The following is a 26,556-nucleotide window of genomic DNA, read 5'->3' on the forward strand; positions in this document are numbered from 1 at the left end:
ATGTTGTCCTGTGCATTTATTTCTAAAAATATATATTTATTTTAAAAATATGACCTTTACCAAATGCAATATTATGAGACTGAATAAAATGGTAAGGCCTACAATATTCAGGTAAGGGTGAGAACCTCAGTGTATCCAGACATGCAGCAATAAATACAGTAGGACTGTGGGGTACCCCATCCCCTAAGGCTACTGCCACAAGAATCAGCCCCTACGTGGACACCAACCTGTTACCTTGCCTGGGTGCAGGCAAACACTGTGGATATCTGCTGGAAATGTGTGAATTTAGCATTTAGGTTAAATTTAGCAAAGCAATAACATTCTAATGAACAATATCACATTGTGAAATGGGAATTTTATTCTTTTTTGTGCACATTTTTTCATTTTTTGACTTTTATTACATTCCACCATATGTGTCTGTGTCTTTTGTTCTACAGCTAATGGTACAGAGCAAGTATAAGCTTGATGCACCAGTAAATTATTTTATCTGTGTTTATACAACAGTTTAACATACAGTATAGAGATATCAGACAGGCAGATACTTTAGGGGTATTTAACCTTAGCTACAGTCATTACACAAATAATAACAGCTCATACAGTTAAACAGTATAAAGAAATATGCCCCCACAGTGAGATAATATAGACTTATTCCCAGAAATGCTGGTTGAAATGGACACAGTGTCATTGGCTAAAATACTATTTAAAACTTTTTTTATTTCTACCTGTATTAAAAACATCCATCTTGCCTTATTGACAATGCAAAATCTTCAAACTTGGTTATTTATTGTAAATTATACTCACAGAAGCTAGATATTTCAGACTTCAGTATCTTTTAAGGTGTGACATGCTATTCCCTAATTTCAATTTTGCACAATTAAGGGGAGAATACATGATGCAAAGTGCAGTATATAAGTTTAGGTGAATTTTAATTATGTAATATTAAGTTTGTGAGGATTTTCATTAATTCAGGTCATGGTATATCTGTAGTATTAAGTCAAATCAATTGGACTTGTAATATTAAGATTCTTCTCCTTCCCTTGCCCCCCCCCACCTCATCTGAGATTCAATCAATATATGCTTGCTTATCCTTAAACTGCAGCCACACAGCGTGGATGCACATTTACTGTTTCCTTTATATACTGTACACAAGAGATATATACCATTGCACAAAAATGCAGTCTCTGTATAATAACTGTATAAAGAAATCTCACAAGAGCTTAAAAGGCATGTGATGGCTCATTAAATACAGGAGCCAGAAAGAAGCATACACTGATGGGGTCTGGAAAAGAAATATTACCAAGAACCTTCAGAGTGAACCCTCAAGGGTTTCTGAACTGGTTCCCTTTGAAGGTGCCTGGAGAAATTTCTTTTCCACCACCATCAGGGATTCATATACTTCTGCAGCGGTGATTACTCTTGACCCATCCTTATATAATTGCAGGGAAGAGACCTCATTCAATAAACAGGTGCAGTCTTCCATGTTTTAACCACAATGCAACTCTTTCCCAGTATTCCACAGTAATAACGGCTGCCGCAATAAGGTGCAAAATTGTACTCCAGTTATTGGCCCAAAGAACCAGTTAATAATTTGAGAGCAAGACAGGGGACATTCACTAACAAGCCATTTAATTGCATTTAATTCTACTTGCACAGTAGTATATTCCTATAAGTGCATCACGCAAAGGGAACCCTGTACTTACTGCATGGTCAAGACAGCTGTTAGATACAGAGCTTTCCTGAGTCAATATATGCTGCACCATGGTACATTGGCACACAATATTACTATAGATGGGCACAAGCTCTCTGTCTATGGATGGACACACATCAGCTTGCATTTTTTCAGCTATCACAGCTGTCTAGCAATTGTAAATGAACCTTGTGATCTCAGAAAATGTTCATTTAATGTAATATTGACTCTTTCCCAACTAAACAACAATGTAATTAACAATGTAGCCAAATCAATAATCCTATTCAGTAAAATATTACAGTTGCAAATATATTATTGTGAATGTTTCCCTTTAGCCCATAGCATTTCTTTTTCTACATAGATACAGGGCATCAGCAAGAGTGTCTAGGAAAAGTGAAAACTGCAAGTAACCAACAACAGTTTTAGGTCTTATTCCTTTGTATTTCAGCCATTAAACAACTCATGAAACAACACATAATCCCATGTTTTCCACAGTGCCCCCTTCCCCTTAAATAACAACAGCAGCCATAGGAACTATCCAATAAAATAAAGAGGCACTTACCTTCTTTCATCGGGTCTGTATGATGACGAGGACCGGCCACTGGTCCAAATAAACATCTTAGAGTGTTGCCCAGCGTTGCCTTTTCTGACAGTGGAGGACTTGGAAGAATGACGTAGTGACCTGAGAGATGGATACTTTGTGTCACTTATTTGAAGATCAAGGGGACAATCAGGGCCCATTGCACAAAGCACTCACAGCTATTCTTATCTACACTAATACTCAATGGCTTCTCAGCACAGAAGATTTCCTGATTACTTAAACTGATATGTAAAATAATGATCTTTTTTTCTTTACAAATATAATTGACACCAGTAAATTATCTTTTGCTTCCCTTTCTTCTCTTTTAATTTACTTTCCACTAGCATTAGGCTGAGAGATAAGGAGCCCTTTATTCCTGCAGTTTTTTAGCAGAGAAAGATTGGCTTTCCAACATGACTGTGATCCTCTGTATTTAATAGGTGCTGGTGTGGACGCTAGAAAGTAGCACTTTATTTAATCCACTTCTCTCTGATGATTCTTTTTTTTGGGGGGATGTTAGAAAAGGATTCCAGATAATGCTATAAATCCATTATGTAGTCAGGCTGCATTGAACTGCTGCTGCTGGAACTGTAGTTAAATCTCACTGCAGCTTAACCTATAATAGTGCTCTTTGCTGACGCTGTTAATAATAAGCGTAGCAACCTGGCCAGGTGCTGTTCCATGATGCCTCGTGCCCATTGATGCAAACACAGTATCTTTTTAATGTTTGTTTTCTCTTCCTTCATTGCCCTTTGAACTGTTTAACTCATTAGTAGTTGGGTACATTTTATGAACTGTTTAACTCTTTAGCAGTAGACTGGGTTTTATTAACATGTCAGGCTGCTGTGTTTTTAAATAAATTGGATCAACAGAAAGAAAGTATTCTACTGGGAATAATTTACTACACAAGGTTATAAATAGACACAAACATATATATATATATACTGTATATAACATAATAGAAGGAGGGCACACACTGCAATGGTAAAATGCCTGGGTGCCGGGTAAAAGGTTGTGCTGAGTCCTCTGTTCCCTATAAATATATATATATATATACACACACACACACTGTAGTATAGGTACAGTATTTACATCTGATTGATGCTTGACAACAGTGGCAGAGTTAAATACATCAAATAATTAAGTTCAGGTGTGTGTTGGAAATTTGTTCTGGAACCTGGAAGCCCTTTATCCAGAAAGCTCTGTAATAATGGAATTTTTCACAGTGACCTATTCAAGCAAACAGTTAAAGCCAACTTTTTGCAAATTCCTTTTTCTCTGTAATAATAATCCAACACATGATATTTAATGATAGTCACCCCTTAAAAGCTTAATTTACCTTCAAATTTACTTTTACTATGGTGTAGAATGGTTTAGTATGGTGGAGATACTAGAGGGCCTAAAAAGTAAGCTAAGTAATAAAAAGTAACAATAACAAAAAAATTATAGCCTTACAGAGCAATGTTTTCTTTTGGCTGACCCCCATAAGAAAGCTGTAAAGAGTAAAAAAAAAAACAACTAAATTCTAAAACTATAAAAAATCTAAAAGCAAAATCTAACAGCAGGACCATTTGAAAAGTTGCTTTGGCCATTCTATAACATGCTAAATGTTAACTTAAAGGAGAACTACCCCATTAATTCTATGAGAATATAAAAGCACAAGGCCTACAGCCAAGTGCTTTTACATAGGTGATACCTAATAACCTGCAACAGTGGATACATTATTTTTTTATGATATACAAGTTTCAGTAAGTCTTGATACAAATTATATATGACATCATTAAGCACAGATTATATCTGATGACATCACTGAACACCATTTATAAGGATATAATCTAGAGGATATTTATGGTTCTTAGGTATATATATATATATATAGATCCCCTTATCTAATAAGGTAAGATATATGAAAATATGACCAAAAGACTTATGATGCTAACAAAAGTTAATAATTAGGCCCTAATAGTAAAAAACAAACATATCTGGTACTTAATAGCAGCAGCTGCTGGACGTGGGCACAGCAGAGCAAACCGAATAAGACATAATCAAAGTGGACAGTCAGCTATGGGATCATGATTGGATCCAACAGAGTGGGGGTGCACCAGGAGAACAAGCTTCAGTTGCTGTAAAAGTTCAGGCATTTATTCTGACATGATATGTTCTCACTAGACCCTATGAGTAAGTGCTCTCCTCAGGCACAAAATGCGTCAGGTATACCTTGCCATGTCAAATGAATGAAGTGTTACAACAACTGTCTTATTATTTTAGTGGTATTCTTCATTCTGAGAATGACAGTGTAACAGCTACCTCTCACATGGGTGCTGTCCTATTGGACATGTGTGTCCTTATTGCTTATAGGTCTGTGCTGATCCCACTCTTAGACTGACATTCTTGTTGATTATACACTTATGTCCTGGGTACAACATAATTTATCCTATCTAGTGGAATAAAAATGTGTATATATTTATCTATTATGTAAAGAATGCATTTATTTTAGCCACAGACTTTAAAGGCCATGGATATGTACTCGCTGCTGGTCAGTGTAAGCACAACACATTTATTGTTCTGATAAAATCTCTCCCTCAGTAACCACAGCTGCCATGGAGATGGAAGGTATTACTAGGCTGAATGCAAACAGACTCCTCCAACCAAATGCATAACTGAGAAAATCTGCCTTCTTACTCGTTTACAGACAAAAAACTATCCTGAAAATGCTGACAATCATAGTCAAATCACTGTGGGGAAAATAGACTGTTTTTACTACTTAACATGTTGCAAAGTTGAGATTCTCATTTTGCTTTTTGCATTTATTAAGTAATCAAACTCGTTTTACACTTAACATAACAGAATAAGGTTCTTTCCTGTTGAAATGATTTCACAGGGCAGAAAGCCATAATTTTGTGAAAGCAATAATGACACAGACAGAAGGGGGAAAAAAACCTCATTATCTCGGGAATTAATTTCTCTCATAGTTGATTATTACCAGCCATGAGGCATTTACTGTTTCACAAGCTGATTGGGTTTAATAGAGGCAGAGAGGAATCATGAAAAGCATATTGGCCACGCAGGTAGACAATGAAGTAGAAAACATGTAAACAATTTGTGCAAAACAGAGATTCTTTCCAAATGTTTATAACAATATTTACATTGCCCATATGAGGTATCATTAATTTTTCCTGCACCATTAACTGATATCTCCTAGCCAACCGCATCCATTTAACAGCTAATTACATGCCTAATCTTGTATAAAACTGTAAATTAATGGCATCCACATTTTGATTTTTAAAGGTCACAAGTCTAATATGAAATTTGTAGAACAAGATGTATTGGCTTTTTTCTTATAGGTTCAAGCCAAAGCATGTATTCCTATTACACAGCTTTTATTTGCTGACATAATGTTTAGATTTAACCCAGTAACCAGTGAATTCATCATTTTATGATTAACTGTTTTTTTTCTTGTTTTTCAATTTTCCACTCATAAGGATCTACAGGAACCAATTTCTTTCAGGGAAGATATCACTATAAATAAGTAGTCATTAATTTTTTTCCCCACTGTGAACTGTCTATAAAATATTAGGACACTGATTATTGTCCGTACTGAATTTCTTTCTACAGTATAGTTATATTAACACAGACTGAGCAACCATATTGTGTAAGAGTTTGGCCTGAAAATTGTCTTTAGCCATTTCCACATACGTGATAGGGTCTAGATAAAGCTGAGATAGCCCTATGTTTGTTCTAGTGAAGAGAAAGCTACATTAATTGCATTTTACATAGAATTTAGGCAACACTGTGAGGTTCGACCCAATAGGCTGTAGTGCTAAATTTCACTGAGCTGTTCATTTCCCATTTAACCTGATTTCATTTCTGGGTAGCAAAGGAGAGGGGCTGCTATTGCATTAGTATGGTGACAAGGCAGTCCTTTAGCTGACATTATCTTGTATGGCCACAGCTGTAAAAGATAGAGCAAATCATTTTTGTTGGCTGTTTGTTGCTCATCTAGCCATAGACTGCAATGGCAGCAACACCTACTGTATAATAATCATAAATCATAGTGTTATCTATGGAAAAGTGTATGATACACACCAGCTTCTTTTCTCTTGCAGTAATGAAGAGATGCAGAGAAGGCATTCTAGGGTCAGAAAAGGCATTCTAGGCTACAATTTCCATCTAAGATGCATATGTGGAACCCACAGGACATATTTTCCATTGGAAGTGAATTTCTGGATAGGATAAGAAAAAACGGGTACACAAATCCTTTTTCATATCCTTGCCCAGGGGAATTTTTTCTTTACTACATACTGTAGCATGATTTGGATTTTTAAAGAAAATTTAATTTTTGAAAATAAGCGTGAATGTATTTGTACGTATAATACAGTTTATTTTGTATTAATTTTTAATGAACTGTGATACAGGTACTTAAGTTCATCTTTCCCAGTGACATTGTTTTACTGGGAGCTGATGTGAACTTATTTTGACATCGTTCCAAAGTTTTTTGTTGAATAAATCTGATATAACAATGATGAAAGTAAAGAACTAAATACAGTATTAATGTAAATAGTCATGTATTATTATCTTAATATTGTTTTCCTTGAGAAAGAAAGCACATGTGCCTTTTGCAATTACTCACTTTGGCGCTGTAATGGTTGGAGGGGTTTGTGTGGTAAAGGAATGATTATATAAAAAAATGATATTTTAACTGTCTTTTTTAACTCTTCTAGAGCAGTGGTTGTTAATTTTTTTCAGTTCAAGCACCACTTTAAAGTCCAACCTCCAGGGCCCCCCTTGCCAATGCAACCCTTTCTCAGGACCACCGTATCACATAAAATTGGTGCACGTAAAGGAACATTTTGGTAAGTTATTCAGTCATTTCTAACAAACCTCAACATTGGCTTTTCAATTGTATCTAGGAGAGCAAATGGCCACTCTTCCTTCCTCTCCACCGGCTTCCTACTTCTCTAACCGGCTTAAGGCTGTGCCCCCCAATTACAGCTCCCAGCACCCCCATGGGGTCAGCCCCACCGTTTGGGAACCATTGTTCTAATGTAACAGATGTGTATTGATATTATAGGGCATGTAAGCATCTAAGCAAATTTGCGAATAAATATGAATTGCAAATGTTTAATAGTTTGAAAGTCAATTGTAAATATAAGTGCTCCTGAAAACAGTGTTTGTTAATTCCTTTCTGTTCTTTGGTTGTGCTAAGCGCCTTTGTATCTGTTCTGCCTCAGTTCTGATGAACTGAGTGCAATAGTTCCTATTGACGCTGGGGGACCCTGATGCTGCCACTAACCTCAGTTCCCACAATGGGTTATATCAACAGGCTCAGCAGACTTGCACCAAAAGAATAACACACTAATGCTGTTTTAATGCCGCACTGGTAGTGACACAATCCCCACTGTGGCCACAAGTTGCATGCAATTTAAAAACATGTGTGGGAATAAAAGACACAGCTGTGTCCATTCATTGGCTGATGTATGTGTGCCCTTGGTTTGTGTGTGAGCACTGTGCTTCATACAGAGAGATGGTACTTACGAAAAGGCTTATTTATTTTACAAACGGGCTGTTTATGTGTTATATTTCTATATAGCCCAGCAATGTTCAAGGATATAGTTCCCCATAATTTAATGAAAAAGTGCTTAGAATTACTTCTTTTATTATGCAACAGTAATTAGGCAAATATCCCTTTTAAGAAACTCAGAAAAGGAGTAGTGTGAGGGTGAAGAGGAGTTCTACCCAAGGGCATGCAGAGAAGTCCCCTGCTGATGCAAAACTGCTGGAGGAAAATAAGAAACTTCGCAAAGAGTTGGAAGAGTTAAGAGCTCAAATGTCTGAGAGAGCCAAAACCCAGACTGAGACGAGGAAACCTCCAAAGTGATACCGGTGTGGTAGAATAGGCCAAATACAACCAAACTGCCCTGTTCCTGATGAGGGTGAGGCCCAGTCTGCACTGTGTAAAGTATGCCGGCGGCGTAAGAGATTCTAAGGGAAATGTTACAAGTGCCATGTGATGGGTCATCAGGCCCGGAACTGTAAGACTTACAAAGGCTTAACAGTACAGAAGTCCTACTATGAGCCTTCCATATACAAAAGTGACTCCCCTAAAGGAGATGAGGGGTCGAGTCAAAGGAAGACCACTGTGGAGAACCCTATTGAGTGGGGATCAGAGAACTCTGTCCCCTGTTTTTCAGTCTGTGACATCATCCAGCCTAGCTACAGACTAGGTGGAAGCACTGCGCTATAATCCCAGTTCCCAGTATCTTATTATTCTAAGAGAATGAAAATCTCCTGTACTAAAGCCTATATACAGCCCAAATTAAGTGAGTGTGCCAAGAAAGGGTTATGCATGTTTTGATTGATTTGGCAAAAGAAAGGTTAAGCATGTTAGCAATATAGATCTATGTTTGGTTTAACAATAACTACTACATGCATTAATTCTTGATCTTGCATTACTAAACAACTGTGACATTGAAAGCACTTTAACCCAACCTCTTTTGTTCTTGAGAGCGATGTTCTGCTTAATTAAATCCTTATCTACAGTTCTGACAAGCCGCATTCAGTTAAAGTAAAGGGGGGAACTATGTCTATTTTGAAACTAACGCTGATGATTGCAAGAGAATGAAGTTAAGCAGCACATAAATGACCATACAATACAAAAGTGTCCCTACTGCTGTATGATCCCTTGTACAATGCCAGTCTATCAGCCAGCAAGTCTGTCAACATTAATTTCAACAGCTCTGTGGGTTTTGGTGTTCATATACTACTGTAATATATATATATATATATATATATATATATATATATATATATAAATATATAAAATTAAGTCCTTTGCCCTACCGAAGGATAGGATCATTAAAGGACATGTAAAGCCAAAATTTTTATACAATGTTAGGTTGGGCACATCTGCCCCACCCTGATGGCATCATTTGGCTGCATATATCATGTCTGTTTGCCAGTGCCATACATTTTTCTAAAACAAATAGCAGCTTTCACCTGGCAGCCATTTTCCCTCTCATACACCTTCAGTGAGATTTACATCTGCAAACTGCGCTGTAAAGTTTATACAATGAAGAATGCAGGCAAAACACTTGATAAAAAGTCCTGCTTGAACTGAGCACTGTAGTGGTTAAGCTGAGCTCAGGAGAGGAGGTTAGGAGAAAAAAAGACATTTCTCCAGCTGAGTGCACAGCTAGAGCAGTGTTTCTTTGGAAATCTCTTCATTGGCTGCTAGTCTGGGTCGGCAGAATGGGTTAGAGGAGGAGAAGGAATCCCAAAAAATTAAGGGGACACTGCAGCCTTACTATTAACCTTCGAACAACCAAAGTGGGAGGTATTTAAAGATTTTAAAGGAGAAGGAAAGGTCAAAACTAAGTAAGCTTTTTCAGAAAGGTCTATGTAAATACAGCCATAAGCACTTACAGTAATGCTGCACTGAGTCCTCTATCAAAAGAAACACAGGATTTCTAGTCTCTTTTTTTGTAAACATGAAGTTCCAGTGTCTGACTTCTTCTCTCAGACACAGCCTTAATTCCCAGTGCTAGAGTCTGCGCAGTTCTCTCCTCTCTCCTGCTCCCCCTCCCACCAGAGTGCTAAGAACTCCCTCCCCCCTCCTTTAGGAATGTGTGATCCCAGCTATAACGGCTAGAGACTGCAGGAAGGAAGCTACCTAAAATGGCAGCTGCTATCTTGAGCAAACGAAGAAAGCTTCTAAAGCTGTTTACTCAAGAATGCTTTCTGCAGAATAAATATATTGTTCTAGGTGGCAAATGACTTTCCTTCTCATTTCACTGATTACATTTTTGTGTTGGGGGTGTAACAGTAACTGGTGGTCTATTGGGGCTGCGGAGACGCCCGCCTCCTTGTCGTGCGCGCTGATGCACGCACCTTCCTGGTTTGGCGTGAACGTGCACGTGCGTCCTTTTCAACTTGCTGTGATGTAACCGCATATAGCGCGAAATTCAAATATTTAATATTTAATAATAAGTTTTATTGTCTTAGAGGAAATGTGCTTTACTGATCCTCTTCAGGGTGCATTTCTTATTTGGCCTTGATATGATTTGCATTTTTTTGGATCCAGCTGCACACCTCTTTCCATATTCTTCTTATTCATGGCAATAATGAGTAGATGGTATTCGTTTTTGTATTTTATATAAATAGAAAACTATCTATGATAAGTTGCCAACTACTGAAGATGGAATGCTTTGTTTTTTTAGATACATAAATCTATTCTACACACAGAATAATGATCAAGGCTTCTTAGCCATAAAAATATCTCTAAACACTTTCTTTGTTCTAAGGCTGATTTATATTAGTTATACATTTATTGTAAATTAAGCATATGGCATATGTTTGTAGCAACCACTGATAAGGGCTCTTTGTGCTTTGCAGATTATTAGTTGAGCAACTGGAAAATGCCTTGTAGCTGCTCCATAACAAGCCCCTTGATTCTTCTCATTCTGTTGCTGTGTCATGTTGAGCTTGCCCATCACCCTACAGCTGTTTCTAAGCACCCAAATAAAAAGAACTGGTAAAAGCTATTTGCTCTGAAAAACAGCTCTAAAGGCAATGAAAAAATGAAAGGGCTTTGCACTATTTGAATTTAATATTCTCTTAGTCTGCACTTGAAAATGTAGCCTTTGCTTTGGAAACCTCTAACAGTTTTTGTAGAAATAAGCGCCTTTGTAAGTGTGGAATCGGCTCTACGGGCTCTAGGGCTCAATTTGCAGAGCAAATAACTGGGCATTTTAGAAACAATTGTTTTAATACAAAACAATAAAAACACAACAGAGGTCAAATGCCATTCATGGTAATATACACACCCAAGGCTGGAAACAAAGAGGATACAAAATTGGACATTGGCTCCAAAGAACTTTTTTTTTCAAACCTTAAAGGAACAGTAACACCAAAAAATGAAAGTGTATAAAAGTAACTAAAATATAATGTGCTGCTGCCCTGCACTGGTAAAAGTTGTGTGTTTACTTCAGAAAGTTTACTATAATTTATATAAATAAGCTGCTGTGTAGCCATGAGGGCAGCCATTCAAAGGAAAAAATGTCACAGGCACATAGCAGATAACAGATAAAACACTATTGTATTCTACAGAACTTATCTGTTATCTGCTATGTAACCTGTGCCTTTTCTCCTTTTTTCCAGCTTGAATGGCTGCCCCCGTGGCTACACAGCAGCTTATTATATAAATTATAGTAGTGTTACTGTAGCAAACACACCAGTTTTACCAGTGCAGGGCAACAGTGCATTATATTTTTATTACTTTAAAGCTCTTTCATTTTTTGGTGTTACTGTTCCTTTAAGCAGAAGTAAATACAGTATAATCTGAAGGTGTAATCAATTATGTTTTCGATGTTACTACAAGAATATTACAAGTTCATTTGTTTCACAGCTGTTACAAGTCCCTAGTGAATTATTCTCTGCATATTTAGATTTTTGCATTATAATGAAAATCACCAAACTGGAGCTGATGGCATTAGCAGCATTAACTCCAGAAGTCCATGAGGCTGTTATTGGTGCATTACACTCAGTTTTAATATGACCTTGAAGGAATATCTACTCAGACATTTGCACTGACAATGAAAATGTACTCAACATGTATGTTATAGTACTTCCAATACTAATTACCATGAGGATTATGTTTAAATGCCTGAGGAAGTCTGATAAAGTTATTAATATGTGTTAAATTGAATAAAAATAAAAGTAGCAGTGCAACAAGACCACTGAATGGACCTACCACTGGGAGTCCTGGCAGATTTTTTTAGTGTAATAGTAGTAAAGACGGTACCATTTACTAGTTAAAAAAAACACACCCACCCTTTCGAGATGTAAAATCAATTTATGAGGCATATCATTTCTCTACTTTTTATTATATTCCTCCTAAAGTCCACTAGCTTAGAGTCAGCAACTAGAAGCCATAGTCTAATGCACTTGCTCTTTTTTAGGACAGTGCTATGTCTGGCTTATTGAGTGATTGAGAACAGCCTTACCTTGAGTTAATGGACAATTCTGTGCTGGGCTATAAATGGGCAACCTGGAACAGTTATAAATCAGAGCATTATGGGAATTACCTGCTCAGTATTAAGTGGCCTATTTATCATACTGTGAAAAACAGTTAACGCCAGTAAAATGGTATAAGAAGCCGTGTAAAAAAAAATGGAATTTATCAAAATATGTTTTATTTTCCATTGGCTGATTGCTAGATTTGACACCATTGTTTCACACCACCACACACCTTGCATAATCTATTAAAGTCAATGGGAAGAATTAAAATGGCAAGTAAGTTCCAGTAGAAGAAGACACTCTGTAAGAAATGTCGACAAAATGCTTTGAATGGAAGTCATATTATCATATAGCATTTTCAAGCAGCTGCTTCCTTTTACTCCGAATTTTTACACAGAGGGACAGGATCTCTGAAAATGAATACACAATCAATCTTGTATTGCAGTATACAGTTTTTTACTCTGTAATGCCTAGAGATGTGAGTTTTATTTGGTCACCATTCATTTACACAGTATAATAAATAGGCCCCTAAATGCACATGGGCATCCTTAATCTTGTCACTAACAGCTGAATCTGAACTGGACCCCGGCATTTAAACTACACATACATGGCCTAATCAACCCCCCCACAGGCCCACTAAATAGTGACTAGGGTTGCCACCCTCCTGCCTGGGAACTCTGGGCAGACAGTCGGGGCGTGACATCACTGGGCGGGTTAGTGATGTCATGGGGGCAGGTTGCATTGTCACGGGACTATGACGCAGCGATCAGTAATTGGCCAATTGCTGTGTCAATCGTCGTGAATCCTGCCTAGTTTTCCAAACTGGGAAAACCAGGCAGGCCGTTTTGACCTGGACAGCCCTACTGAAAACCAGGCTGCCTGGGTCAAAACCTGACAGTGTCTATGGCACTATAGTCATCTTTTACTGTGACTATGGCATCTTATAGCAGCCACTCTGGTATTTGCATGAATCCACCGATTGCCAGTCCAGGTCTGCTCACAGCCTGTGTGCAATGGAAAAACAGGCTGTACCATGGCTGGCAGTTCACAGTGGCTCAGTGGGTAGCACTTCTGCTTTGCATTTGTGGGGTGCTGAGTTCAACCCTAGCCAGGGCACTATCTGCAAGGAGTTTGTATGTTCTCCCTGTGTCTGCGCGGGTTTCCTATAGGTACTCTGGTTTCCTCGCAGGTTAATTGGCTTTTGACTAAACTGACCATAGTGTGTGTGAATGTGATAGGGATCTTAAATTGCAAGCTCTTCTGGGGCAGTGAATGATGAATAATATCTGTAAAGCACCACAGAAGTGTGTCAGCACTATAAGGGCTCTGGCACACGGGGAGATTAGTCGCCCGCGACAAATCTCCCTGTTTGAAGACGACTAATCTCCCCGAAATGCCATCCCACCGGCGAAAATGTAAATCGCCAGTGGGATGGCATATGCGGCGGCGCGATTTCAGTAAAATCGCGGAAGTTGCCTTGAGAGGAATTTCAGTGAAATAGTGCCACCACATATGCCATCCCACCGACAATTTACATTTTTGCCGGTGGGATGGCATTTCGGGGAGATTAGTCGCCCACGAACAGGGAGATTTGTCATGGGCGACTAATCTCCCATGTGCCAGAGCCCTAAAAATAACACAAACATAAATTAGATTTGCTAATTTACACACTAATTGGTTTAAGAAAATGATGCAGGAAAAAAAAGTAAAAACCCATGTTGTAATAGGCTAACTTTGTAAACTAGCCACCATATGCTAGTACAAAAACACAAGTACTGTATGTACCACAATTTGTACATTTCACGCGTATGTAAAACATTTCTTCCAGGATCCACCAGGTGTCTCTGAAGTCACATCTAAATCCAAATCCCTAGGTATCACTGTGTCTGCCATTAACTGCCCTTAAAGCTAATGATTCAGTCTTGTTTGCCTGCTTAGTAGAAATACAAAATAGACCCACATTTTTAATGTTGGTACTTGCGTTAGAATGTTTCTTATGTGAGAATTATAAACACAATAAGCTGATTTACTAACACAGGCACTGAATTGCCTCAGTGCAATTACCCACAGCAGCAAGTCAGATTTTTGCTTGAAACTTCTAGCTTGGGATTGGGGGTCTGGATGAGGGATCTTTCCATAAATAAAAAATAGACATAGCCAATCATTTTCTGGAATATTGCATTCCCATAATTTAGAATTTCTTGGATAGTGGGTTTCCAGATTATTGCCCCTATCCATGTATATACTTTTGTATACTCTATATCCCCATCATATGCAATGTAAATTGATAATATAGACTTTGCAATAATAGCAGAAATATTCTTTGTCCTTCACAGTTGTAGTTGCATCGATAACCCCTCCCAAGACATTATAAAAATAGGATCAGACTCTGTCATTAGATCATCTGAGTTAGAAAAGAATGGCAATGAGGAAAGCATGACGGCCACACTGCAGAATTGGATTTCACTTTAACGATTAAGTAATTTCAGTCCCGCCGCTGCTGTGAATCATTATCTTCCTCACAATGGCTAAACCGAAAAGTATTCTGGAAATGGAAAACACGGCATGATGCATGATCAAGTTTAAAACTTCTGGTAGATACACTTGGGGAACATTATAAATGAGTTCAAATGTCATTTGCACTCAGTTATTGTACTGTTGTGCCACAGTATGACAATATTTCTCCATGCCCACCCTTTGTATGAGGAGGGATCAAACCAAAACAACATGATTTTATATACAGATGTTATTATACATCTCTATGTTGACAATGGAAAACATACAGTGCTTTGTATAAACTTTAGTGTCCATTTCAGATAACCTCATAATAACCTGGAAAAAAAATGTTTTTCTAGTATGGCATTAATGAAATCTTGGTAGTACTTCTATTAACTATCATTAGATTGAGTATGAATGCAGTTTTCTCCAGCAATGGAACTGTTGCTTGAATGTAGCCACTAAATCATGAACTAATTCTATAGTGCCTGCAGGTTTAAAATATCAGGCATTGTAGCTGGGCAGCAGATGGCCAACTTATGTTTTGGTATGCAATGTTAACCTATAGTTGGAAGAGGAATAAGTGGAGAATGGGGCACAGCAATTCCCTACCTCACTCACATATTGACATGACACTAACACATTGCTGCCAGTTGGACTTTGCCTGTATTGATTGTACATGCTGCTTGCTGTGCCAAGAATGCCAATAAAAATCAGGAAGTTATTCCAACCGTTCTGTCAGGCTGTATAAACACATATTATGGTAATGAAGTACGTATTACTTTATATATATATATATATATATATATATATATATATATATGTATTATTACTGCATACACTTTTTAGAGGAGTTGTAATCCATACCCTCAGCATCTGAATCACATCTATACATGCCTTCATTTCTGATGTCCACAAGCATATTGCAAGCAAAATAACAATCAATACACGCAATTTAATATATATTATATATAATAATAGCAATCACTTAGAGTACATGATGCTTCTACATGCCACAGTGATATGTATCTTAGATCAGCCACAAGAAAACACAAACCAGCATTAAGAAGATGAAAAATAGGTAGCAGAAACAAAAAGAAGAGAAAACCTGACAACTACATACATTCTCTAAAAAATTAGTGCTTTAGAAATATATTCAACCTCCCTACAGTACCTTGGTGGGTAAGTGAAAGAACATAAGAGCTTTAGATAGGATAGTTGCATCTAATAATACTATTGAGATCAGACATACAACCATGCAACCAATCTCTTTTGGATATAAGAGTTTACTTATAAGGTATACACACCCTGCCTGCCATTGTATATTGGTATGGTACCAGTCTGGCATTGCATGGTAATTTGGCAAATTAAAAAATAGGATTTAAAGTTTCAAGATAGGTGCAAAACTGAGGTGTGCTTTTAAACACTGCCTTATTAAAAGGCGCCAATAGAATATACTGTTTCCTTCACTGCAGTAATTGCAAATGTGAGGGATGCAATCGGCCATTTTTCGGAGCGCAGAGACCTGTGGAAAGCACTTTGAATCCAGTGCGGTCTGTGTAAGTTGCCCTTCCCTCCTGCCTCCTTTCTTGTGTTCATTCTGAGGTACAATGTAGGAGCAGCAGGAGGATTTTTGATCTGGCGGAGAACTACAACACAGGGGGGCACTTTTGCACACCTTAGTGCTCTTGCACTTGCGCCCCTTGGTTGTAAATTAGACCTAACTGTGACCTACAGCACTTATATTTGCCTATTTGTGTCTGTTAGTTACCCTCCCATATAGATTGTAAGCTCTACGGGGCAGGGACCTCCTTCCTCTTGTGTCCTCGACTCTTAACTTATTGCTGCTGTATTTATCTGTATTTATTATTATACTTTGTATTTATCTATTATCTTATTAACACCCTGTTTGTATTAATGTATTCTATTGTACAGCGCTGTGTACATAAGTAGCGCTTTATAAATAAAGATATACATACATACTAACATATTCAGTATTTTATACATATTACTGCCTTGTCTTCTAATATTGCTGTAAAATGTATTACTGGCACAAATGACAAAAGATGTTACAGAACATAGATAAAAAAGATAAACATACATTAACCCAATTTAGCTACTTATTACCATGATTTTCTTGGACTTTATAATGATTGTGTGTTAATGCTCTTGCAATGAAGGACTATCACCTGCTGCTGATGCCACTTAAACAGTGCAGGGTTCATCCGCACATTGGCTGAACACAGTTGTTGAGTTGTTGGATGACTCCCTTCCTTTTAATATATCCACTTTTAAATGTATCGGAAACTATATAAAAGCAAACAAACAAAGAGATGATGGCACTAACCTCACAGCAAGGGAGCCATAAATGTTCTGTGTATTTATGGCCAGGAGAAAGGGTGGCAAAGGAAAATTCTCAAGGATAAAGTGGCTTTTATTGGAGAGGAAAACATTCTCATTCCATTCAGTTTACTTGCTGTAGTAGAGTTATTTTTTTATGACTGTTTTCAATAGATGGGAATCACAATAATGAACACTAGACTTTTTAGATTATTTCATATTTTGTACCCTTTTAGCTTTTGGCTATCTACAGCAACTCTGTCATTATTAGCTATAGCAATTACAGTTGTTTTTTTTTGTGAAATCATAATTGGTGCTTATCAGGTAACAAAAATAAGAATACATTCCTTTAAAAGTGAGTTTAAATCATTATCTTTCCTGCAAAGCAGACAGATGTTAAAGCCATATTAGCCATCCCAATGTGCCCATAATTATCTTTAGTTGTGGCATTACTGGCCAATGGATGGATCTGTATGCCAAAGAATTACATAGCAATGAAACATCACAGTTATAGCTAAGTATGAAATTCACTGAACTTAATGTAAGAGAAAGCAATGTGTTGCTGATTCCTATTGTAACTATTTAAATAATATATTAAGCTTAACTAAATTTGTTTTGTAGGCACTGAAATGAAAATGGTAACTCAGGGAAAGGCAAACTGTTACACTATATTAATACATAACTACAACTTAGAGCATCCCTTTGCTAACTAAGCTGAAAATATAATGTTGAAGGTAGGGAAATACTGTGAGATGTAGTTCACTAACAACTGTCTGACACAGGGCAGGTTCAATGAAAGCCAAAACACCTCCAATGAATGGCTTGTTCATAGCCATAGTTTGTTAGTTAACTGGTAGTATATGTTGTTCTACTACCATGAAAGGTTCCTCTAGCATTACTTCTTGACATGGTATATCATGCCATTTCAAATGTACACAGTAAGGGCTCATATATCATGGGTACAGGGGCAAATATTGGAGCACTAAAGGGTAAAATTTGCTTTCATAAGGGCCCATACACTTCTGTGTTCTGTGCTTTGTTTTTTATAGGTTAAAGGTAGCCTTGAAGTTTATCAGTGCAGGGCCATGCTGAAGGTCTGTAAATGATACAGCTTGGCCCCATGTTATTCCTTGTAGTTTATCTTAATTATGTACAGCTTTATACTATATATTCCCTTGCTGGAGCACTTTTAGGGCTCATACTCACAGGTGTTCCACCTGTGTTCAGCACTTACATGCACCTGTGTCTTTGCAGCCCCGTAAGAAAGAATGAATTGCATGTGTATTATACCCTCTATATTATGTGCTATATAGAAATGACGTATTGCATACAATAACATGCTATTATTTACAGAAACCTTTACAGAAACTGTTATTGGCTGGCATGAGTTTAATTGCTCCCACATAGTGTTTCTCCATCATAATAAATTGCATCTAAAACGTCCGTGAATATTCAGCTTGCAGACATGGTTCTTCAATATATATTGGTCTGCTTTTAACTTGCACATCCATGTAACAGTGACTCTTGTTCCCCCAGAGCTATATTATAGGTTAAGGGATCTGACTAGGACATTAGAGCTCAAGGAAGAGAACCCAGTTTGCGCAGTCAGTTTTGAGGGTTGATTCTATAACAGGTGCTACGTAGTGATGAGCAAATTTTTTCGGCAGGCATGGATATACAGCATGTCGCCACTGGCGAATTATGTCGCAAAACTTCACCGGAAATTTGCAGCGGAAGATTTCGTCACATATCAAAAACCCTTGTGATCACGTCAAATTGGGATGTGGTCACCGAAAAATGGAAAAATTGTTGCGCGTCAAAATGGGTGAAGTAGCATCAAATTAGGCACTGCTGCGGCAAAATAGGCATTTTTTTTTCCGGTTATTTCTCTAATTTTGCCGCATACCAAAACAGGACAGATTCGCTCATCACTAGTGCTAAATTTTTCCAGGTCTAATAACGCAAATATACCAACTGATAGGTAGGTATATTGGTCTGCTTCTTGAAATCAAACAGCTGATTGGTTGCTAAGGATTTTTAGACTTTGTACAAACTTTCCGCAATAATCTTCTGGATCCTAGCATCCATACTTCCTTTGAGCATCACAAATTGCATTTAGGCATTGCCATTTTTTTAAATACAGTCTACAAGAATAAAAGTAAGAACAATTCATTACCACAAACTGCAGAAAGTACTGAATTATAAAATGTACTGGACTGAGTCAAATTGTGTTTTTTTGATGAGTGGCCCAGTAATATTTAGAATGGCACATCAGTCTCCTTAACTCTCCCGCAGTGTGTCAGTCAAAGTCAGTGTCTGCACTCTATGTTCCAGATGTGTCTTGCTTCCTGCTATATTTGTCACTGTGACATTTTATGACTGAAAGATTATAATCAGTGTGTCAGTTTTTTTTCTATGTGATGGGCATTTAATATTATAAATGCTTAGAGTTCACAGGTAGACCACTGTCTGCCCAAAATCTCCCTGGGATTTGTTACTGCAAAAGAGACAAAAGGTTATCAGAGCCAAGGCATCGCTATAGGCTGTCGTTAAAGCAGCTGCAAGTCCAAGCGATTCCCTTTGTTATCGTAGACAGCAAAGCTTTTGGGGGGCACAAACAGTGACAGTCTGCTGCTGCCCAAGTTAGATTCTATAGATACAAAGATCAGTGCCACCATTACAATGCTCTCTAGATCTATGGGGAATGGTCAAACAGCTGCCCTCCTGTTGTTTTAAAGCTAGAACCTTTCACCCTCAACCATCGCTAGCTGTGACTGTCACTGTTCATTTTGGTACCTCTTCTCATGCTCTACTTTCCATTCATGACAAATACTTGCATCTTATGGGAAAAAAATATTATTCAGATGATAAAATATGTTTTAGTATCACATCTCCAATTCCCTGGAGTCAGTTGAGCTCCTGGAAATTTACTCTGTGTTTATAGAAGAGGATTTACTACAGCACCGACGCTAAAACTGAATAGCCTCACGCAGTAGAGAGCGAGGGAAGTCAATTAAATCATTTTAATAGTACTCAAGGGAGTTTCTATTAACTCATATTAAATATTAACATACACATTTTAGTCTCTGAATATTTATTGTCATCCAGGCTTACTAAAAAGTGAGTGCTCTCTGCTCCACTGATGTTCCAAACTGAATGTAGAATGAATGCCCGCTTGTATTTACAGGATCGATGCAATCACTCATTATGATAATAATTAAAAGCCTTAATTTATCTCCTTTCAAATAACGTTTTCTATATGATGTGTCTAAAATATTTTTTTTAAAAACCAAAACCTATTTTTTCCAGATACTCAATACATTAGAAGGGCATGTTATTCTACAGACACAGAGCTGATTTATTGGCACATTGGTCTATGAGTGTTGTCATACTGCTTGCTCAAACTGAGGTGAAATTAAATCCGCCAGATCTCGATTGGGCAGGTTTGAATTTGTATCAGATCGGGGACCGCATCAGATCGTCCCTGAACCAACGGGCACCTATACCCACCGTTCTAATTCAATCGTTTGGCCCACGGCCCCAGAGCCAAACAACCTCAGCCCAATATCGCCCACCCGTAGATGGATCTTAATGTGTATGGCCACCTTTACAGATGTGCTCCCCAGTGTAGTGTAGAACTGAATGAAGCCATAGATGGGTGGATAGAACTCATCAGTCAATCAGGCCTTTTCTGTTTGGTGATATAATCTGAAGAGATCACAGTAAACACCTGCGTGACATTGTGAATGCTGAGGGATACAAGGTTCAATGCTGAGGGATACAAGGTTCAATGCTGAGGGGTACAAGGTTCAATGCTGAGGGGTACAAGGTTCAATGCTGAGGGATACAAGGTTCAATGCTGAGGGATACAAGGTTCAATGCTGAGGGATACAAGGTTCAATGCTGAGGGGTATAAGTGAGCGCTAGGTATGGCATGTGTCCAGGGCTCCCCCTACTTCTTCTTTGGGCAATTAAGTGCCCTTTAGCCAATTACCAATTGAGTCTGCACTAATAGTAAATAGGCCCCTTCAGCTCTCCTGCATAAAAAAGAAAATAGAGCACCCATTCTTGGGGACTGCATTTTTACAAAGCCTATAACAATTTTGACACTTCTGTATTAAATGCTAACTGTGTGTGAATAAATGACTGAACTCCCCTGCAAAAACAACAAAAATTCAAAAAAATGCTAAAAAGCACATTTCATCTGCATCACAATGGCACCCACTGCTGGTATGGTCATACTGTTGTGGATATATTTACTGCCATCAGTGCACAATTTTGTTGTGTTTACCAAGCATGCTGGGAGAGATCACTAAACACATGTATTTAATCAAATAGCAATGTAGAAGACAAATCTGTTTTTGCTTCAAATGCTTTTTGTCTATATTTCCATTGTATTTATCACAAACTGTTTGAAAATCGGTGTATGCATTTTGCTTGAGACTCTGTGTAATGGGCAAATCTACATTTGCTGCTAGGCCATTTAAATTGTCAGCTTCCATTAATAACAGATATTCTGTGCTACTGCACTACTATCGTTGAATGATTGCTGCTGAATCCCAGGGCATCAGATGGTGCTGAGATTTATCGTTTAACAGAAACCATAGCCTTTAGGCTGGACCTCCCTGCTATATGGATACCGGGATGACAGATTTGATTGCCACCCCCCCCTCTATGTGGCAATACTAGGAAAGAGTAAGAATAAATATATATAAGATGCAGTGGCATTCCCGCTAGACTGTGGAGATGTGACAATCATGAACACTGAATGAGGCTATTTATCTTTTCAGAGAACAATTAAATAAAATTACAGCTTTTATTACATCTCCCAATTTGTTAAAGGTACAATTTTGTAATCAAATCCACAGGTATGTGACTGCCCTGATAGCCACTAAAAATGGCCCAGTACGCTAATAAATTAATTATCCATAAAAAGCATCACATTTGCTTGTATTTCTACAGTTGTGCAATCAGTCAGAGTAAGTGTTGCTGCAGCCAGTCTTTAGATCACCCGCTGCATTGAAATTACACCTTTGCATTTAGAGCACAGTTTTCATGAAAGGAGAAGGAAAGGTAAAAACTAAGTAAGCTTTATCAAAAAAGGTCTATGGTAATAAAGCCATAAGCACTCACAGAAATGCTGCACTCTATCAAAAGAAATACAGGATTTCTTGTCTCCTTTTTTTGTAAACATGTTGTTCGAGTGTCTGACTTTCTCTTTCAGAAAAATCCCCCAAAAATTCCCATGGCCAGAGTCTGCGCAGTTCACTCCTCTCTACCCTCTCCAGCTCCACCCTCCCATAAGAATGCTAAGCACTCCCTCCCCCTCCCTAAGGAATGTGTGATATGAGCTAGAATGGCTAGACTGCAGGCAGGAAGCTATTGTCAGCTGATGTCTTAAGCAAATATATATATATATATATATATATATATATCATTCTAGGTGGCACTAATGTGGCAAATCTATTGGCATTAAAATGCCAAAATGACTTTCCTTCTACTTTAATATACAAATAACTGGTATATATATATAAATATATATATATATATGTATATATAATTATATACAATATATATATATATATATATTTTTATACAGTGGAGGAAATAATTATTTGACCCCTCACTGATTTTGTAAGTTTGTCCAATGACAAAGAAATGAAAAGTCTCAGAACAGTATCATTTCAATGGTAGGGACGGTGTTTTGGGGGTCATAGGCAGCATTTTTCTTCCTCCAAACACAGCGAGTTGAGTTAATGCCAAAGAGCTCTATTTTGGTCTCATCAGACCACAGCACCTTCTCCCAGTCACTCACAGAATCATTCAGGTGTTCATTGGCAAACTTCAGACAGGCCTGCACATGTGCCTTCTTGAGCAGGGGGACCTTGCGAGCCCTGCAGGATTTTAATCCATTGCGGTGTAATGTGTTTCCAATGGTTTTCTTGGTGACTGTGGTCCCTGCTAATTTGAGGTCATTAACTAACTCCTCCCGTGTAGTTCTAGGATGCTTTTTCACCTTTCTCAGAATCATTGACACCCCACGAGGTGAGATCTTGCGTGGAGCCCCAGAGCGAGGTCGATTGATGGTTATTTTGTGCTCCTTCCACTTTCGAACAATCGCACCAACAGTTGTCACCTTCTCTCCCAGCTTCTTGCTAATGGTTTTGTAGCCCATTCCAGCCTTGTGCAGGTCTACAATGTTGTCTCTGACATCCTTGGACAGCTCTTTGGTCTTTCCCATGTTGGAGAGTTTGGAGTCTGCTTGATTGATTGATTCTGTGGACAGGTGTCTTTTATACAGGTGACTAGTTAAGACAGGTGTCCTTAATGAGGTTGACTAATTGAGTAGAAGTGTCTAACCACTCTGTGGGAGCCAGAACTCTTAATGGTTGGTAGGGATCCAAAAACTTATTTCACTCAATGAAATGCAAATCAGTTGCTATCTTTTATTTAAAGTTATTTTTTCGATTTTCCTTTTGATGTGCTATCTGCCACTGTTAAAATAAACCTACCATTGAAATGATACTGTTCTGAGACTTTTCATTTCTTTGTCATTGGACAAACTTACAAAATCAGTGAGGGGTCAAATAATTATTTCCTCCACTGTATATATATATATACAAAATGAAATACTGGCACTCACGTATAATCCACAGCTTGGCCTGGGTGCAATCCTCAAAATTAGAATGAACACGAATTGGGAAAAGAAGCCGCACTCTATAATTGTTGTTTTGGTTTGATCACAATACCCACTTCTGCACAGTGCAGTTGAAATACACATTCTATGCTAATTAACATTTCACGCCCGATGTGTATTCGACAGCGTGAAACTGTGACGTCACACCCCTGTGTTGTCTGTTTTTTCCCGCCAGTCAGTGTATTTAATGTTAGCTTTCACAGTGTGGTTTAACTTTGAGAAAGGCTGAGGTGTTCAGCCGAAACGTCAGTTCACTGATTTACCATTAAAAGTTTTTTATTTTTGTACTTAAGTCCTGTGAGTGCGGCTTCTTTTCCCAATTCGTATATATATATATATATATATAAATAAACATACATCATACTAGTGCTTGTTTTTAAAGGCATACCTTTTTTAAAAAAATTTAAACCTGTTTTTAAAAAAAGAAAGTAATAAGCTTATTTTAATTCAAAAGGTCTTTGAATGAAGTTAAGACACCAGTAATCTCCATGATTAACTTTACAACTGACTGCTGTTAGGGGATAATGGCACTCCATGTTAGCATGAATACAATTCGGCAATGGGAGACATAAAATGGAAATCAAATAAGTAAATTAAAGAGTTTGGCCAATCTGTTAGGGTCATTGGCAGTTCCGCAGACACACAGACTATAATCCAAGTGTTTGGTCACTTTGCTCTTATGGTTTTCTTTACTGTGACGGACATAAGGGCTCATTTATGTCATTGCATGGGCAACATGCAAAAAAAGGCTTATTGCTTACATTAAATAGTGTAGAAATTAATAAAAAGTTTAGGTCTATCTAGCAGGAAGTTAAAGGGAACAGCTGACCACAATTTCACTAAAAAGTAACTTTTGACCCTTCAGAATGTATTATTTAAATAAGCCATCCATTTCATGTAATAACTTCTGTCTAAATAAAGACAAAACTCTGAAGATACTGCAATAACCAGTGATGTTTTACAGGGTTATCTATATATAGGAACACGGACATCCTATCTGCAGCTTGGAATTTACTAGATAACATTTCATATTTCTACAGAGATTAGAAATGCAGAAGAAAGATATCAGTACTTTCATGCAGTTAGCATTTACAACTGTGATTGCTTTATGCACTAAATCAAATGTGTATGAAGTTTGACCTTCATTTTCTTCACAGTGGTGCAACATGAATTTCTATCGACAGACTTTTTTTTGGTAAAAGCATGAAGGGTGAATGCATCATGCTGCCAATACCATAGTATGTTTCATTATAAGCTCTACAGCTTACAACCTATATGGGAGGGTAACTTACAGACACAAGTAGGCAAATATAAGTGCTGTAGGTCACAGTGGGTGACATTACAATATAAGTGCTAGTTCCCAGGTCAGGTGCGGTGCGAGTGCTCCAAAATGTAGTCTTTAAGTTTATTTTGAAAAGACTGAGGGAGGATTCTCTCCGGAGGAAACCAGGGAGGGCATTCCAAATGTAAGGGGCAGCAAGGCAGAAAGGCAGGGACCTTCACCCTCTTGTGTCTTTGACTCTTAACTTATTGCAACTGTATCTTGTATTTATTTGTATTTATTGTAATACTTTGTATTTATCTATTATTATCTTAATAACCCCCTGTTTGTATTAATGTATTCTACTGTACAGCGCTGTGTACATAAGTAGCGCTTTATAAATAAAGACATACATACAGTACATACCTTGGAATAATCTAATCTGTCCCATTTTGGTTCACCCAAAAATTTGTGAAACCACAGAAATATAAAAAAAAAACAAAAAAAACGGGCATTTTACAAAATACATTGAGGTCAAGGGGCTTTTTTTGTGGCTTTTCTTGTTTTCCTAGCGCATTTATTCACTGTGAAAATGTTTGCTGTGAAATGCTGCTGTGGTTCTGCCAAAAAATTTGCTGATTGTTAAATGCAGAATTCTGATGCAAATCCATGCCTGGCAAAACATTTCTCTCATCACTACACACAAGAGCTGATTATTGGGGTGAACTTCTCTTAGCAAAAGAACTTGATTTTCTCAACATATTTTTTAAGACATTTAGCTCTGTAATAGTTTAAACTTAGCAAAACCCCTTACGCATTATTAATCATTATTTGTATTGCGCTGCTTCTGTACAGACTGAGCTGTGCTCTATATCCAAGCTGGTTTACCATACAGTTACAGCAAAATAACAGAAGCATTTTAGCTACTCCGAATCCACATCATAGAATTTAAGCTATTTTGAAAATGTGCAATTGATGGTCCAATATAAGAGTTCAAAGTCTAGAAAATATTTGTTTGTGGAGCTGTAACAGGATCTTGAAACAAACACATCGCCAACAGCTACTTATATTGTCGTGAGGTCAAAGCTCTAGCAAGTGATATCTGTACTTAAAATAAATCAGAAACCAAATAGTGGGAAGGAGAGTGTGTTCTGGCAGCTGTGCCAACATGATGTTTCATAAATTAAAGCTGACCACTGCTGCCTACTGTCTTAGCAGATGGGAAAGATAATACCTAATCATCTGCTGGCTGTGACTAGATAATAGAGCCAAAGACAGAGAAACAAAATGTAATGTATTTTCTAGGTTCGTAAGTAGTAACATTTTCACTGATCTACAACAATTTGCTATGAAAATATCTATAAAACATATGCCATTTTTGTTCATTTAATACACATTGGTCTCGGAGTATATTTTAATTTTATTAAAGGCATACAGTCATTGTGTCATGGGAAAAGTTTATTTATTTTAAAACACATAAG

General features: G+C 37.6%; 1 protein-coding gene across 2 annotated transcripts in view; it reads right to left on the reverse strand.

Annotated features, from left to right (window-relative positions):
- Positions 1 to 26,556, reverse strand: part of kcnmb2 (potassium channel subfamily M regulatory beta subunit 2) — a 117,442-nt gene that overhangs the window by 40,637 nt on the left and 50,249 nt on the right. For both annotated transcript variants that reach the window (XM_031902608.1, XM_002931553.3), the window contains one exon: positions 2,250 to 2,369. In XM_031902608.1, the coding sequence (XP_031758468.1) occupies positions 2,250 to 2,305 (56 nt within the window). In that variant the 5' untranslated portion in view covers positions 2,306 to 2,369. The remainder of the gene's footprint in view (positions 1 to 2,249; positions 2,370 to 26,556) is intronic.

This window comes from Xenopus tropicalis, chromosome 5, assembly GCF_000004195.4.
Source record: "Xenopus tropicalis strain Nigerian chromosome 5, UCB_Xtro_10.0, whole genome shotgun sequence".
NCBI lineage: Eukaryota > Metazoa > Chordata > Amphibia > Anura > Pipidae > Xenopus > Xenopus tropicalis.